Raw genomic sequence first — 17,261 nt, forward strand, 5'->3', positions numbered from 1 at the left:
AGTGCTTGAGCCCTGCACCCGCTTGGGAGACCAGGAGGAAGCACCTGGCTCCTGGCTTCGGATCAGTGCGGTGTGCTGGCCGCAGCGCGCCAGCCGCAGTGGCCATTGGGGGATGAACCAACGGCAAAGGAAGACCTTTCTCCCTCTCTCTCTCTCACTGTCCACTCTGCCTGTCAAATAAATAAATAAATTTCGAAAGTACAACTTTTGGATTATAACAGTTTTTCCCCCCCATAACCACCCTCCCACCTGCAAACCATCCCATCTCCTACTCCCTCTCCCATCGCATTCTTCATTAAGATTCATTTTTAATTATCTTTTTATACAAAAGATCAACTTAGTATATACTAAGTAAAGATTTCAACAGTTTGCACCCGCACAGACACACAAAATATAAAGTACTGTTGGAAAACAAGTTTTACCGTTAATTCTCATAGTACAACACATTAAGGACAGAGGTCCTACGTGGGGAGCAAGTGCACAGTGACTCCTGTTGATTTAACAATCGACACTCTTATTTATGACGTCAGTAATCACCCGAGGCTCTTATCATGAGCTGCCAAGGCTATGGAAGCCTTTTGAGTCTACAAACTCCGACCTTATTTAGACCAGGCCATAAGCAAAGCAGAAGTTCTCTCCTCCCTTCAGAGAAAGGTACCTCCTTTGATGGCCCGTTCTTCCTGCTCAGTAATTCCTTAATAAATAGGAATCCCCATCGTTCTTAAAACCCCAGACTTTCTCCTAAGGGTCATTCAGTCACCTCCATTTCTCTCCCACAGCCTTTGCATTTATTTATTTAAAATTTATTTTATTTGGCCGGCGCCGCGGCTCAATAGGCTAATCCTCCGCCTAGCGGCGCCGGCACACCGGGTTCTAGTCCCGGTCGGGGCGCCGGATTCTGTCCCGGTTGCCCCTCTTCCAGGCCAGCTCTCTGCTGTGGCCAGGGAGTGCAGTGGAGGATGGCCCAGGTGCTTGGGCCCTGCACCCCATGGGAGACCAGGAAAAGCACCTGGCTCCTGGCTCCTGCCATCGGATCAGCGCGGTGCGCCGGCCGCAGCGCGCCGGCCGCGGCAGCCATTGGAGGGTGAACCAACGGCAAAGGAAGACCTTTCTCTCTGTCTCTCTCTCTCACTATCCACTCTGCCTGTCAAAAAATAAAAAATAAAAAAATAAAAAAAAAAATAATAAAAATAAAAAATTTATTTTATTTGCTTGTGGGGGCCCCAGGCGAGAGGCCAAAGCTGGGAACCAGGAACTCAGTCCTGTCTCCCATGTGAGTGGCCAGAACCCAGTTATTTGAGCCATCACCATTGCCTTCCAAGGTTTGCATTAGAGCCCAGTATTGACCCCAGGTAATCAGATATGGCATGTGGGCATCTTAACCACCAGCTAGATGCCCCCTCCCCCCACAGCCTTAGAGGGAAGCTGCCAGGGGAGATCTGTGACAGAGACCCTCCACTCAGTTCAGAATGGGGTCACATGATTAATGCTGGAGCTAGAGATGAGGCTTCTGTTATGTCCTGGGAGACTGTGGGACTGTTTTGTGAAGCTAACCTGGTTCTGAAATTGAAAAAGGAACTATCCTGAGTCCAGGGTGAACTCGGCTGTAGCAGACACATGATGTGTGAGGTGCAGAAGCCGTGTGTGCATCTTCCGTTGCTCGGGCACCTAGTGGGTTTGTAATAGATACCTCTTAAAGAAATGAATGAGAGAGAATGAATTCATGTCACTTTTTGCGTACAGTGCTGGGCAATAAAAAGCGCATTGAACTGGAAGTCCAGAGACGTAGTTGTTAGTCCTGGTGCAAGTTATTTCATGTTTCTTAGCCACATTTCCCTCTTTTGAAGGATGCGAGGTTGGGTAGCAACTCGCTAAGAAGGTGGCCTGTTCTGCCAGGTAGCATCTCCAACCTTTCCATTACTCACAGGTGTTTTCTGAGTAGAGCTGAACTTGGAGGCTGCTTCCAGCCAGCAGAGCTCTCAAGGTTTTGTTCAACCACCTGGGAGTCCACCCAGCTCCGGGAGCCTGAGAGCTGTGAGCCCACTGCAGGTGGCTGTCAGAGTGTCCGTGTGTGCGCACACGTGAGAATGTCCCTGAGTTCTTCTGCAGAGGGTCCTTAGCTTTTATTGGATTCCTTCAGAGGTTGTAACTTCTCCAAGGTTAACTTGTAGGGGAATTGGGTCTGGGTGGTCCAGGCCCTGAGCATCTTCACGTGTAGTAGAACCCCGGATGTGGAGACCAGATTGTAGCCCAGCCTTTCCTGTTCTCGGATACCTCCATGGGATGGCATAGCCCGGTTTTCTCCTGTTCTCCTTCCAGGTTCTGCTGCTCCCACCTGTCAAGTGTTTCTACTAATGAAAGCATTTTTCTTCCTTTCCCCTTCTCTCTTCTCCTTAATGACTGTTGCCCTCGGGACTCCTGCAGTTGGCCATGTTTACATCAGGTAAGATGCATTTCATTTTACTTTGTCTTTCATCAGCTGTGGTTGCACAAGGCGGCCCTGGTCTCTGGAGACTGCTGTCAGACGCTGCAATGTCCCCTGCTTGTGGGCTCATTTGCTTGCTCACCACCCCCCAGCCCTCTTTACACACCTGTCCCCCAACAGGGACTTGATGAAGTAAAGGGTTAGCGTAAACCCGAGATGGTCCCAGCTCTGCCACCAGTTTTCACTTGTTTGGATTTCAATCCTCATTTGTAAGTTGGGTTGGATTTTATATATGAGGTCCTTTTTCAGTTTTGAGATTCTGCCTCTAGAAGAGGCACCCCCTATCATATCAGCAGTATACCCCCATCCTTTTTTTCTTTCTAAAGATTTATTTACGCTGGCACCATGGCTCACTAGGCTAATCCTCTGCCTAGGGCGCCGGCACCCCAGATTCTAGTTCTGGTCGGGGTACCGGATTCTGTCCCGGTTGCCCCTCTTCCAGGCCAGCTCTCTGCTGTGGCCCGGGAGTGCAGTGGAAGATGGCCCAGGTCCTTGGGCCCTGCACCCGCATGGGAAACCATGAGAAGCACCTGGCTCCTGGCTTCGGATCAGTGCAGTGCACTGGCCACAGTGTGCCCGCTGCAGCGGCCATTGCGGGGTGAACCAATGGAAAAGGAAGACCTTTCTCTCTGTCTCTCTCTCTCTCACTGTCCACTCTGCCTGTCAACAAAAAATTTTATTTATTTATTTATTTATTTATTTATTTGAAAGGCGAGCTACAGAGAAGCAGAGGCAGAGAGAGAGAGAGGTCTTCATCCACTGGTTCACTCCCCAGATGGCCTCAATGGCCAGAGCTGGGCAGATCTGAAGCCAGGAGCCAGGAGTTTCTTCTGGGTCTCCCACACAGGTGCAGGGGCCACAAGGGCTTGTGCCTTCTTCTAATGCTTTCCCAGGCCATAGCAGAGAGCTGGATTGGAACCGGCACCCACATGGGATGCCAGCACTGCAGGCAGCGGCTTTACCCACTATGCTGCAGTGCTGCCCCTCCTCCCATCCTTAAAGGTCTTGAATATGTTAGGAAGGGGAAAACTTTTTAGTATCAACAGAGCTTTTGTGAAGAAGAGGAAAAGTCTGTTTTCCCAGCTTTAGACTGTTAGGAGAACCAGTTCACGTTCAGCAAGATTGCTTTGTGCGCTAGACTTGGGCCTGGCATTCACGAATGGCTGTGAAGAACCACTGCCAATGACCACCTCCAAGGTTGTCAGCAGCAGAGCGCCATGTGTGTGTGGCGTAGGAATGTGGAGGAGGTCAAGTTCTAGCCTGGGTGGGAGGAAGGAGGGAGGGACAGGGCTGTACACTCTGGCCCCAGCAGCCCCTGGTAGCATGCTAGCTAGGAGTTCCGGAAGAATAACTGGCGACAACAAGTTCAATAAAGTGGGCTATAAAATCACTAAATGCTGTAGTGTCCACAGCTCTGTAGTCCTAGAGTTCCCTTTATCATTGGATCTCAAGGCATAATCTATTTGTATTCTACGTTGTAAAATAAATGTTGACAAAAATCTACATACAGAATTATTTAACAAAGACACAGCAGGTAACATGTCTTTATCAAACTAGTGAAAAGGCCTAAAAAATACTTAGAATTCTGAGGTTTTTTTAAAATCTTAATTAAATGCAAAAATTGATGAGAGTGCATTTTGAAAAATCAAATTTAGAGAATGATGAGAATCTATCCTTTAGCATCTGGTAAATCACCAGAAAATGATCAGCTAACGCCCCGATGTTGATGTTTAGGATACACAGTTGTTGAGAAGTGCTACAAAAATGAGAAATCACAGAACGAAAAATGAGTGCCAAGGTAATGCAGTTGAGGCTCTGGGGAAGCTAGAGATTTAAGGTTTGTTCCTTCCACTCTGGCAGCCTCAACTGAGGCTGGATGCGTCGGCCCCTTGACAGCCCCAGGCTTGCGGTTCCTGCCGCCGAATTGCTAGGAGCCCCTAGAGAGCAGCAAAGCATGAAGAAGCCTGTTCAATTATGATGGCATTTAAAGGCAATTTTTATTTCACCACTAGTAAATATTTATTGAGTGCTAGGAGCAGGAAATCGCGGGTTCCTCGAGGTGTTCTTTGCACCAAGTCTGTGATCCTTGTGGTTTTCCCACTGGCTCTGACTGGCCATTCTGTGATGGGCTCTGAGCCATTAATGCCTCTTTCTCTCCTGCTTGCAGTGGTTGGAGACCAGACCTAATCGACAGGTGTGTCCAGTTTGCAAAGCTGGCATCAGCCGAGACAAAGTCATCCCGCTCTACGGCAGGGGCAGCACTGGACAGCAGGACCCCAGGTGAGGATTTGGGGTTCCTCTTGCACCCGCTTCTCCCCACCCTTGCCTGGTGCTTGGTGATCCTTCGGTTCCGAGGCATTCTGGTCTAGAAGGGAGCCAAGTTGCCACTTGCCAAGCCACAGTACGGATACCTACTGAGTGCCGTCTGCCAGCAGCGCATGAGACATCACAGCTGCTAGGGTGCAGAGAGAGCACCTCGTGCCACCTGGGGCTGACGTGCAGCCATAGAGCCTGCAGGGAGTCGGGTTCCTGCAGCAGCCATGTGTTAGCATGGAGGGGACCAAACAGGGCGTCCAGGTGGCTTTTTTTCCAGAAATGGAGGTGTGGGTGGGTCCTGCATTCTGCAGGCCCAAGCCCTCCATGGTCTGGTACCCACGCCTCTCCAGAAGAGTCTCTTACCTTCTGCCACCCCACCCCACCCCGCATGTACACCAGACCTCTTGGTCCACTCTAAGGGGCTTGCCCTTTCCCATTCGTAAGGCTTTGCACTTGCTCTCTCATCTGCCTCCCCCAGGCCTGCCTGGGCCCCCTCACCTCCTCCTAGAAGTTGTGTTTCTTCCCACCATCCATGAGTTGCTCGCACCCATTCTCCCACCTCAGTGGATTAGGGAAGTCCCTGTCCACAGCGTTTTGTGAATGGTATTGCTCCCCCTTGAAACAATGAATACCTCGAGAGTCGCATATGTCATCAGTCTCAGCATTGGTAGCACCTGCCTTCGGGGGGGGGGGTGATCAGAGAAGCCGAAACCCCTGAGGCAAAAAGAATAGCTTAAGGGGACTCGTTCAGGAGTAGCGAGAGGCATAGCGAAGCTAACGGGCAGACTAGAGAGGCCGGAAGCTCAGCCCGCTCTGCTGCCAAGCACTCTTGGCCTCGGTGTGAATTAGGGGTTCCTAACATCCATGAGCCCAGTATCATACGGTCCCAGGAAAGGTGTCTGGGCGCTCTTCAGAGCAGTCTGCGTCAGATGCTCTGGGTGTAGGCTGTCGTGCGTCTGCCAGCTGTCTTGTAACAGACTGACTTTCTCACGGGTTTTCTGAATAGTTGGGGAAAAACAATTGCAGGTGGACGGGAGAGTTAGTGTTTGGTTGAATTCAGTGTAAGTTCATGTGCTGGGCAGAGAATAAGGTTCATGGTCCTTACCTTGTTTGAGCTCCCAGTTCCAATGAGCAGAAATGCAGAGTATTTTGTAGTAAACTTACCTTACAACGTTTCTGTTTCAGAGAGAAGACCCCTCCCCGTCCTCAGGGACAGAGACCAGAGCCAGAGAACAGAGGGGTAAGAAACATTCTAGGAGAAATTTCTAGAAATGAGCCCATGACTTTAGAGGTTTCCCCTCTTCGCCTTATCATTTTTTCTCCTTGTTCATGAAAGGAAAGGAAAGTGTGTAAATACTGAAAGGAGAAGTGGGATCCCGCCGTCCAGGGATAACCACCAGGGACATTTGCTCTATTTTCTCTTACATTCTTTTATGATTAAATATATAAGCATACAGATTTTTATAGATCTGTTTACATTTGTGATTTTAGGGATGTAAATACACTTTTTTTTAATCTTTAAAAATGTTACTTGTTTTCATTAACTTGAAAAGCAGGACAGCAGAGACAGAGATCTTTTCTCTGCCGGTTTATTTCCTACATGCTACAACAGCCAGAGCTGGGTCAGGATGAAGCAGAAGCCCGGAATTCCATCTGGGTCTCCAGTGTAGTTTGCAAGGGCCCAGGCACTGGAGCCATCATCTGCCGCCTTCCCAGGGAGCTGATTCGAAGCAGAGTAGCCAGTATGGGATGTGAGTGTCCCAAGTGACAGCTTCACTTTAGTGAGCCACAACACCTCCCATTTTTTATTTTCAATTTTTTTGTAGCACATGGCTCCTGTTTTGTAACCCTTTTTAAAAAGTTCACTCATTCTACAGATATTGAGTGCCTTCTGCGTGCTGAGGGCTATTCTAGCAGTGGTCATGTTTCCAGGAACATGACAAGCACCCCTACCCCTAATGGCATTTACATTCTGAGTGGGAGACGCTCAGCAGTACTCACGCAACTTGAGACTTACATGCCAGCAATATTTTACTGAGTGGGTCTTTAGTGTTCAGTCGTGTGGACTTAATTTACGTAACTAGTCTTTTGTTAGCTGTTTAACTATTTCCTTCATTTTTTCTGTATTAAAAATATTGTAGATGAACTTAACACTTTTTTTTAGCAGATTCGCATTTTGATAGAACTAGAATGCATTGCTCAAAAATATGTACCTTTAAATTAGATATTAATCCTTAAAAACACCAATTTCATGTTAAAATGTTAAATTTTAAAAGCAGAGTATTTACTCAGACTGCCAGAATCCCAGAGCAGGTATATGCTCATTCCCCATGGCCTTCTCATCTGCTTACTTGTGTCTGTACCAGGGGATCTTCAGAAAGTTCACGGAAAATGTGTATTATGAGAAAACTTTGCATGGATTTCAAAAGGTTTTTACCAAAATGACCTTATCTTTTCATTCCATTTCCCCTCAACTTTTAAAAGTACCTGTGTATATTTATGCAGCCACAATTCTGTCTGCTGCTTAAAATTTAACTTTGGCAGTGTTTTCCATGATGTTCTGAAATGTTCTCTTTATTTTTTTTTTTAAAGATTTATTTACTTATTTATTTGAGAGGCAGAGTTACAGACAGTAAGAGGGACAGAGAGAGAGGGCTTCCATCCGCTGGTTCACTCCCCAAATGGTTGCAACTGCCAGAGCTGTGCCAATCCGACGCCAGGAGCCAGGAGCTTCTTCCAGGTCTCCCATGCAGGTGCAGGGGCCCAAGCACTTGGGCCATCTTCTACTGCTTTCCCAGGGCATAGCAGAGAGCTCGATTGGAAGAGAAGCAGCTGGGCTCGAACCAGTACCTATATGAGATGCTGGCACTGCAGACAGAGGATTAACTTTAGGTGCCACCCAGGGGCATAGCAGGAAGCTGGATTGGAAGCACAGAGTAGCCAGGACTTGAACCAGGCACTGCATTGTGGAATGAAGTGTCCTAAGGATTGGTTTAACCCACGGCACTGCAACACCCACCCACTCTATTATTTTTCAAAGGCTGCCTTTTATCCCATTGAATTTTTGTGCATTATAATTTAGATATTTTTCCTTTTTGAAGGATCTTTTAGTTGCTTCTGGATTTTATTTTTTGAATAATACTACAGAGAAGGGCCAGTATTGGCACAGTGTGTTAAACCACTTTCTGCGATGCTGGCATTCCTTATGAGCACCAATCCTGGCTTCTCCACCTCTGAGCCAGTTCCCTGCTAATAATGCACCTGGGAAACAGTGGAAGGTGGCATGGCCCAAGTTCCTGGGCCCCTGCCACCCTGGTGGGAAACCTGGATGGGTTTCCTGGCTCCTGGCTTTGACCTGGCCTAGCCCAGCCATTGCAGCCATTTGAGAAGTGAATCAGCAGATAAAAGATCTCTCTCTCTGCCTCTCTCTCTCTCTCTGTAATTATGTCTTTCAAGGAAATAAATTTAAGAAACTAATGTTAGAGATAATCTTTGCATACATTTCTTTTTTCTTATTTGAATTAGTGCATTCATTTAAGGTTCCCAGGAATAGGAGTCAAAGGTCTTTTTTTTGTTGTTTTTTAAGATTTATTTATTGGCTGGCGCTAATCCTCTGCCTGCGGCACCGGCACACCGGGTTCTAGTCCCAGTCAGGGCGCCGGATTCTGTCCCGGTTGCCCCTCTTCCAGGCCAGCTCTCTGCTGTGGCCCGGGAAGGCAGTGGAGGATGGCCCAAGTGCTTGAGCCCTGCACCCGCTTGGGAGACCAGGAGGAAGCACCTGGCTCCTGGCTTCGGATCAGCGCAGCGTGCTGGTTGCAGTCTTCTGGCCGTAGTGGCCATTTAGGGGGTGAACCAATGGAAGGAAGACCTTTCTCTCTGTCTCTCTCTCTCTCTCTCAGTGTCTAACTCTGCCTGTCAAAAAAAAAAAAAATTATTTATTTATATGAAAGGCAGAGTTCACCGGCTCCGCGGCTCAGTAGGCTAATCCTCCGCCTTGCGGTGCCGGCACACCGGGTTCTAGTCCCGATCAGGGCGCCGGATTCTGTCCCGGTTGCCCCTCTTCCAGGCCAGCTCTCTGCTGTGGCCCGGGAGTGCAGTGGAGGATGGCCCAAGTGCTTGGGCCCTGCACCCCATGGGAGACCAGGAGAAGTACCTGGCTCCTGTCATCGGATCAGCGCGGTGCGCCGGCCGCAGCACGCCAGCCACAGCGGCCATTAGAAGGTGAACCAACGGCAAAGGAAGACCTTTCTCTCTGTCTCTCTCTCTCACTGTCCACTTTGCCTGTCAAAAAAAAAAAAAAAAAAAAAAAAAAAAAAAAAAGGCAGAGTTACAGAGAGGCAGAGGCAGAGAGAGAAAGAGAGAGGTCTTCCATCCGCTGATTCACTCCCTAGATGGCCTCAATGGCTGGAGCTGCACTGATCCAAAGCCAGGAACCAGGAGCTTCTTCCAGGTCTCCCATGCAAATGCAGGGGCCCAAGGACTTGGGCTGTCTCTACTGCTTTCCCAGGCCGTAGCAGGGAGCTGGATCAGATGAGGAGCAGCCGGGACTCGAACTGGTACCCATGTGAGATGCCAGCATTGCAGGCAGTGGCTTTACCTGCTATGCCACAGCACTGGCCCCAGGAGTCAAAGGTCTTGATGGGAACTGAAGGTCTTTTAGCTCACTTGTGAGCAGTGAACAGTTGTTGAATGGGTATATGCAGAACATTACATGGCAAGCGCTTGCTATGCATGGTCTCCTTTAAATCTCACCTCAACCCATGTAGCGGAAGAGGAAACTGAAGCCCAGATAGGTGAAGTGACGTTGAGGACCACAGAGACCTGAAATCCAGATGTGCCTGATTCTGCAGTGTCTGCCCTTGAACACCAGGCAGCACCCCTTCTGCCCCCTCGGGCTCTGGTTCCTGACAGCATTAGCAACTCAGAAAGGGATCGAGGGGCTGTGACCCCAGTGGCTGCAGTGCCCGCTGCTAGTGTTCACACACACCTGTAGCCTCTAGTGATGCCTGTTGCACACAGAAGCATGAACCCGGCAGAAGTGAGGACTTGGGGGATGGTGCAGACGGGAGTGGACAGTCAGTCCTCGGGATTCACTGCTAGCGCTGTGCTTCCTGATGAAACAGTTACACCTTCCCGGGTAAGGCAGGCCAGTCCCAGGAGCCCTGACTCAGCCATGCTGGGTCAGAGGAGGAGGCCTTTCTGTGCTGAAGAGGTGGAAACCGGTTGTTTCGTTCCCCGTAGGTTTGCCCTCTGATTCGATCAGCTTTCCGGCTTTATGGGTGGTGCTGCTTGGCACAGAGCTGGCAGCTGGATGCCAGGGACAGGGAACAGCCACTTTTGTGACCTCGAAAAAACTTACAAATGAAGGCCACACAACTCTGGGGAGGGCAGTTGCCTCAGGGCTTTTTTTCCTTTTATTTTTTTCTTTCATTTTATTTGAAAGGCAAAGAAAGAGGCAGGGAAGGAGAGATCTTACAGCTGCTAGTTTACTCCCCAAATGCCCACAACAGGGGAAGCCAGATCCCAGGGCGTGCATTAGCAGGAAGCTGAGCTTGGAAGCAGAGCTCGAGCCCAGGCACTCTCATATGGTCTTAACCGCTGTGACAAATGACTGCCCCATCCCCCTTAAAAAAAAAAAAAAAAAAAAGATTTATTTATTTGAAAGAGTAACAGAAAGGAAGAGACAGACAGAAAAAGATCTTCCATCTGCTGGTTCACTCCCCAAATGGCCACAATGACCAGGGCTGGACTAGGCCCAAGCCAGGAGCCTAGAACTCCATCTGCATTTCCTATGTGAGTGGCAGGGTCCCAAGCACTTGGCCATCTTCTGCTGCTTTGCCAGGCACGTTAGCAGAGAGCTGGATCAGAAGTAGAATAACCGGGACTTAAACCAGCGCTCTGGTATGGGATCATAGGTGGCAACTTAACCTGCTGTGCCACAACACAGGTCCCAACTGCCCCTTTATTTATTTTTAAATCATTTGCTCTAGAGATCTTGCCAGAGATGCAGGAGAAGAGAAAAAGGTTTTCTAAGATGTTCATAGTAATTAAGAAGCATGAGTTTTCAGATAAAATAGACAGTTTTAGCTTTAAACTCTGCACCATGATCAAGTTATTTTCTCCTCGGCCATCTGTAAAATGCAAATGTAATTTTTATATATAATTCAAATATATAATTATATGATTCTTTTATAGAAATGTAAGAATTAAATGATGCATGTGTCCCAGTGCTGAACGTAAATGGTGCGTGGCACAGTTTACACTTAGAAAAAGGGAGCTTCTTGTTCATAATATTATTTTCCTTACTGAATCTTTTCATATGAAAGATAAAGCATTGAAACCGGCACATGGAAAACAATGAGGGGGGCCGGCACTGTCCCTTAGCGGGTAAAGCTACCATCTGCAGTGCCCGCATCCCATATGGGCACTGTTTTGTGTCCTGGCTGCTCTACTTCTAATCCAGCTCTCTGCTATGGTCTGGGAAAGCAGTGGAAGATGGCCCAGGTTCTTGGGCCCCTGCACCTACATGGCTCCTGGCTTCAAACTGGCCCAGCTCTACCCGTTGCAGCCATTTGGGGAGTGAACTAGCAGATAGAAGGAACCCCCCCTCCCCCCACGCGCGCCTCTCTAACTCTGCCTTTTAATTAAATAAATAAATCTTAAAAAAAGAAAGAAAAGAAATAAGAAAAAATGAGGATGATAGCTTATCTGCTGATAGTGGGGGTTTTTTGGGGGGAGGTGGACTTGAGGGAAGTGACTGTGAGATGGGGGTCTAACTCAGAGACCTCTGTCTTTCTCAGCAATCCTATAATGCATGAATTTCTTATAACAAGCATATATCATTACTTTTGTGGTCAGAAAAAGTATTTTCAGCTGTAAAATTTTTTAAATTATTTTTAAGGAAAAACACTTAGCTGTGTCTTGCCTACTTACCTACAGATAGCATGCGCTCGTGACCATGGTGTTGACTCTTGTCTGATGATCACAAGAGTTCTGTGTTGCCGCATAAGTTAGCATCATGTTCTTTTGAAAGTATGTTAAGATCTAGATCATGACTTCCGTTGTTGGCTAATTGGGGTTCTAACTTTTGCTGTAACAGATAATGCATAGCTCGTTTTGCTGCTGCCCTGTAATTGGGCATGGGGATGATGGACAATTCTGCTGTTAGAAAGCGTGCAGAAATTTCTGGCTAAAGTGGGATGCTGGGAAAGAACCTCAGGCCCAAGAACTCTGGCTTGAGTCCGCGGAGTGTTTCACGCTGGGTCGGAGCCAGTGCTGTGGCCTTTCCCTGCTCCTTAGCTGGGGATGAAGGCCAGAGAAGCAGAGAGGCCACCAGGTTCCTCTGCTTTGGGGTCTAGCTGGGTGGAAACGCTGTCCACCTCTTGGAAACAGGCTGCAGAGGGACACACGACAGGTGACATGTAAGGTGTCCCCCATCTGGCAGGTGCAGAAGCAGCCTACGTTTTTCTCCTCCTCTTAATTGCATTTCTTCCGCAGGGATTTCAAGGATTTGGATTTGGAGATGGTGGCTTTCAGATGTCTTTTGGAATTGGGGCATTTCCCTTTGGGATTTTTGCCACAGCATTTAACATAAATGATGGGCGACCTCCTCCAGGTAAGACCCTGTTCCCTTGAGAAATCAGGAGAATATCCTAATGATCCCACTTGAAAGCTCCTTGCGGTCTGACAGACGTGAGTTCCAGATAGCTGTCCTTACGTGGGTAATCTCTTCATAGCCCGGGACGCGAGCGAGCAGTACTGACAGCACCCACATAGGCAGGCCGCTCGAGAGTGGCAGCTGCACTTGGCGCGGAGCCGGGTGCCTGGGCTGCAGTGCTGTCTGGCAGCTGAGCCAGGATCCTCACTGTGGGGCCAGCAGAGAAGCTACTCGCATTCCCCAGTGCCTCGTGTGCGTGGACACAGGACAGGATGCAGAAGTGACCAGAGGGAGGGTCTGGCCAGGAACCCGCTCCTGAGTCGGCCCACAGGTTGTCTGCCCCACTCTGCTCCTGGCCCATGGCAGAGGGTGGATACGCCCACCTGCACGAGCCCATCAGCGTCCCCAGCTGGGGAGTTGAGCATAGCACCGAGGCGGCTGCCACTGCCCTTCCTCACCTTATCTGCCTGCAAAGTTTCTCCTCTGTTCACACGTGGTATTCTCAGGAAGGAGACCCCAAAGGCCAGGCTCTGCTGTGCCCTGTGCAGGAGCAGGACCCGCCTTCTAACCTGGTCCGGGGCTCACCCTGCCCCCCCACCCCCGCCGCCCCATTAAACAGACTCCACAGCCAGGCTGGGCTCTGAACCTGTTTCTCTGCCACCCTCAGAGTTTGCCCTCAGCAGGGGTGCTACAGTTTGCCCATCCTGGATGTAGATCATCTTCCTCTCCTTGTCCCAGAGTCAGGACAGGGAGCTCAGAACGATGGCTTTTCTCAGAGCACAGAGGAATAGACCAAGGTTCTCAGCCCAACTGCCACGGCTGTGCCAGGCGGTGGGGGAGAGCAGTCGTTTTGCCTGCCTGGGCCCCAGTTCTCTTTTGGGAAAGGGAGGCACTGGCACTGCACAGGGGGGCTCTGGAGGCAACGTGCACACACACACACACACACACACACCCCGGCAAGCTCGGCTGCTGCCTCAGGAGCCTCCTGCTCTCAGGCAGGCCATGGCCTACCGTGTTTCCAAGGCTGCTGAAGAGAAATGGGAGTAATGGTATCCACCAAGCAGTACTGTGTACTCAACACTCAGCATGCAGCGGGTGCCTGATAAACAGTAGCTTTTCCTGTACTGTTTCCTTTAGAGTTTCCTGTTAGTCAACTCGTTTTCCCATGTGCAGGCCATGCCCTTTAAGGGTAAATTGGAGACCTTGTTCTTGTCATTACATTATCCCATGTATTTTTTTTTTTTAAGATTTTTTAAATTTGTTGTATTTGAGAGGGAGAGTTAGAGAGAGAGGGAGAGACATAGAGAAGGGTCTTCCATCTAAATGGTTCACTTCCCAGATGGCCGCAACGTCTGGATGATCCATAGATCCATAGCCAGGAGCCAGGGGCTCCTCCCGGGTCTCCCACACAGGTGCAGGGGCCCAAGGACTTTTTTACTGCTTTCCCAGGTCATAACAGAGGGCTGGATTAGAAGTGGAGCAGCTGGGACTCGAACTGGTGCCCATATGGGATGCTGGCGCTGCAGGCAGAGGCTTAGCCTACTAAACCACAGCGCCAGCCCCGTCCCTTTTATTTTTGCCTTGCCTGCTGTTACTTGGGGGTTTGGCAGTCTTTAGCATGCATGAAGATGGAGGCGCTCGGTTTCTGGCCCAGGTGGGCCGTGTGCACAGCTGTGGTGCTGACAGCCTCTCTCCTCCCTCCTCTCTCTCCAGCTGTCCCTGGGACGCCCCAGTATGTGGATGAGCAGTTCTTGTCACGCCTCTTCCTGTTTGTGGCCCTGGTGATCATGTTCTGGCTCCTGATAGCCTAATGCTGGACTCTGCCTGCATCCATCCGTCCAGAGCCACTGGACTGGTCACGTGCCACCCTCACTCCTGGTGTTTGGCTTCCTGGCTAATCCTGACCCCTGCAATCAGTGGGGGTTGTAACACATCAAGGAGTCTCGCTTCTCCCTCAGAACTTGGGAGCTCAAGACGAGTTGTCAAGGATCCCCGAGTGTCACCACTGCTGTAAACACCCTTCTGTAACCTCAGGCCTTGGCTCTGAGTCCTCTCTCACCAGTGACTCCGTGAGATCCTGTTCCAGCCAGTTTAGCAGGTCCTGACTGCACAGGGAGGAGGTGGGGTCGAGGCACTCGGAGTGCCATCTCACCGGAGCTTAGTCCTGCGAAACCAAGGGATGAGCCAAATGGTATTTCTGGAAACTTGCATCTCTTCGCCCTTTATAGAGGCCTCAGAAGCCAGAGGGGCTTCTCATACCGAGGGGGTTCTCCCTTCCTGTGCTGCTCTGTTCTCTTTCCTCATACTGCCCCACCCCCAACCCTGCACCCCTTCCTCAGCAGAGACTCAAGAAATTACTGTCCCAGGAAGACCCTAATTGTGGCAGCTGAAGCTGGTGTCATTTCATGAAGTCACCAGAGATGCAAAGATCTCTTAGCGGCCCTGGTGTCTTCAGCCCCAGAGAGCAGCTGGAGCAGCCTCCGGATCTCTCGTCAGCTTTCCTGCCGAACCTGTGTGCACCTGACTCCCCCTGGCAGAGGGCACATGGCCTAGACTGCCGCTGACGCCGGGACCGACTGCTGTGTGTTAGGAGAGACCTGGTGCCAGGGCTTTGGAGCTCTGCAGGAACAAGCAAGGAGCAGCCCTGCCCGACCTCGAGGCTGTGAGAGCTGGGCCCCACCCAGAGAAAACCGGCGCTCTGTCAGCTCAGCCCAGCCGCGTGTTCAAGACCACCATCCTCAGAGGCTGAGTTGTGCTTTGTGAAGACACGCGAAGAGGGAGAGCAGCATGTGAGCGGGTCTTGGTGTAGCTGCTTGGCTGAAGCCTGTGCAGCCTGGGCCTCCCGAGCAGCCGCCTTGTTGATTGGGCAAGCCAGGCAGCAGGGCCTGGGAGCCTCCACACAGCGGGATGATGTGGGCTTCCTTCCGTGGAATCCGGGGAAAGCATCCAACCCAAGCCCTTGATCTGTTTCTCAGTTCCAAATCTGACTGACGTAGTATGGGCCCTGGCAGGTAAGGGCCGTTCACCTGGTGGAGCTGTGCTGTTCCTCCTCTGCCAGCCACCTCCTGCAGAACCCCGAGGGTGACGAGAGATGGACTTCCTAACATCGCCAGCCACACTGCCCCTGGCTAACCCCAGCAAGAGCCACAAAATGCTAGAAAGCCACACTTAGTGCTCCTCCCCCGCCCCCAATATGACTCTGTTTCTAGTTTGTGGAAACCAAGCCCTTGAAGATGGTGAGGGAAGTCTCCTCCCCTCTCTGCAGCCCCCACGCCTTCCCCTTTGCACCTGTCAGTGCCAGAGTTCAGTGTTTAAAGAGACAAAACAAAGTGTTGAGCTGGTGGTTCAGCTGCCGAATCCACGTGAGTGGGAATAAACCGCAGCCCTGCGGCGCGCCTGATGGGCCTTCGGCAACCTTGGGCACTCACTCAGGTGCGCTGTTCTCCTCACCTTCCGGAAGTCCCCAGCAGAGGGCCCTTGGCGTTCCTCTGCCGTGGAGAGAGTTGGGCGTGCAACTGCCTGAATGCAGCGGCCCCCAGCTAGAGGAGGGAGAGAAGACTTGGGGTACATGGCCTCAGCAAAGCTGAGTTTCCAGAAGGAAGATTCAAGAAGACTTGTGGATAGGACGATGAATCGCTTGGACTCTAAAGAAACAGGGTGAGCCCAGGAGAGCTCTGCCAGCAGAGGCATCCTGGGAACCTGCCAGCAAGGCCAGGCCGACCACACCCTTTGCTTCTGAACCTCAGAGGTCCCCATTCACCCTCCGCCAGGAGCTGGGGCAGGAGAGCCGACAGGGAGCCCTTCCGCTACCCCTCCACAGGCTCACCAGCTCCCCCTCTGCCAAGGCAGCGCCCCTCTCTTTCATGTGTTTCCCGTGTTCTCAGCCTCTAGCCGCCTCCTGCTACCCTTGTGGACTAGGACCAGACCCGGTTCCTGACCACAGGCAGAAAATGGTGAAATATGTACAGTGGCACACCTCGACCAGTCACTAATTTTCACTGTGGTGAAAGTGATTTCGACTTAGAATTAAACAAATGGTTTTACATTATTGTGAGCTTGGCCTCCTTGTCTGTGTCTTGAGAAGCTTGTGGGTGGGGCGGCATCCCACCCGCCCGGCCTCTGCGGGCCACCTGTGTGTCTGTCACACTGAAGCTGAAAGTCCTCCGCCAGCCACTGATCCAGGTGAGAGGTGTGGGGCTTCACACAGCCCTGCCCTGGGTGTAGCCTGTCTGACAGGCAGCCCCGGTCCTGCCAAGTGCGCGGAGTTCCTGAGCTTGCCAGAGAGCTGCCACAGTGAGGCTGCACCTGGGGCCATCAGAGGCTTACGATGATCACAGGTCACTTAGTGTCAGCATCTCTCCCGGACGTTCAGCAACAGGACAGGTGGGCTCTCCCCAGGGTTCCTCAAAACACGGGGTGTGGTGTGAGAAGGAAGATGTTGGTGAACTTGCCAGCTCCCCCAGTGCACCAGAGCTGCGGGTCAGGCCCCTGCCAAGAGCGCCTTTCTTCCTGTTACACTTTGACCTCCCAGTCATCCAGCTGAACAGTGCCAAGACATGGTAGGGAGTGCAAAGATAAGAGACCATCAGGAACTCACATTCCCAGGAAGAAAAGAACAGGGCTTTTGTTTGCCATAAAGAACATAAAACAGACGCAGTAGTAGAAAAGAACAGTAAAACCTCTATGTAGCAGTCACCCGGCCCCAGTAGCCATCAACTCCGGTCCAGGCCTGTTGCATCTGCATGCAGCTCCTTCTCCCCCTGCCTGGATTATGTGAAGCCAATCCCAGTCCCTGCGTCATCT

The 17,261-nt window shown here is 50.7% G+C and overlaps 1 protein-coding gene across 1 annotated transcript in view; it reads left to right on the forward strand.

Moving 5' to 3' along the window:
- RNF185 (ring finger protein 185) overlaps window positions 1-16,506 on the forward strand; it is a 46,388-nt gene extending 29,882 nt beyond the window's left edge. Inside the window, exons 3-7 of the mRNA XM_008272146.5 lie at window positions 2,425-2,443; window positions 4,653-4,765; window positions 5,987-6,041; window positions 12,299-12,416; window positions 14,172-16,506. Coding sequence (XP_008270368.1) covers window positions 2,425-2,443; window positions 4,653-4,765; window positions 5,987-6,041; window positions 12,299-12,416; window positions 14,172-14,269 — 403 coding nt within the window. The 3' untranslated portion in view covers window positions 14,270-16,506. The remainder of the gene's footprint in view (window positions 1-2,424; window positions 2,444-4,652; window positions 4,766-5,986; window positions 6,042-12,298; window positions 12,417-14,171) is intronic.
- Window positions 16,507-17,261: the final 755 nt, after the last annotated feature.

The sequence above is a fragment of the Oryctolagus cuniculus genome, chromosome 21 (genome assembly GCF_051225735.1).
Source record: "Oryctolagus cuniculus isolate XC-2025 breed Fujian yellow rabbit chromosome 21, ASM5122573v1, whole genome shotgun sequence".
NCBI lineage: Eukaryota > Metazoa > Chordata > Mammalia > Lagomorpha > Leporidae > Oryctolagus > Oryctolagus cuniculus.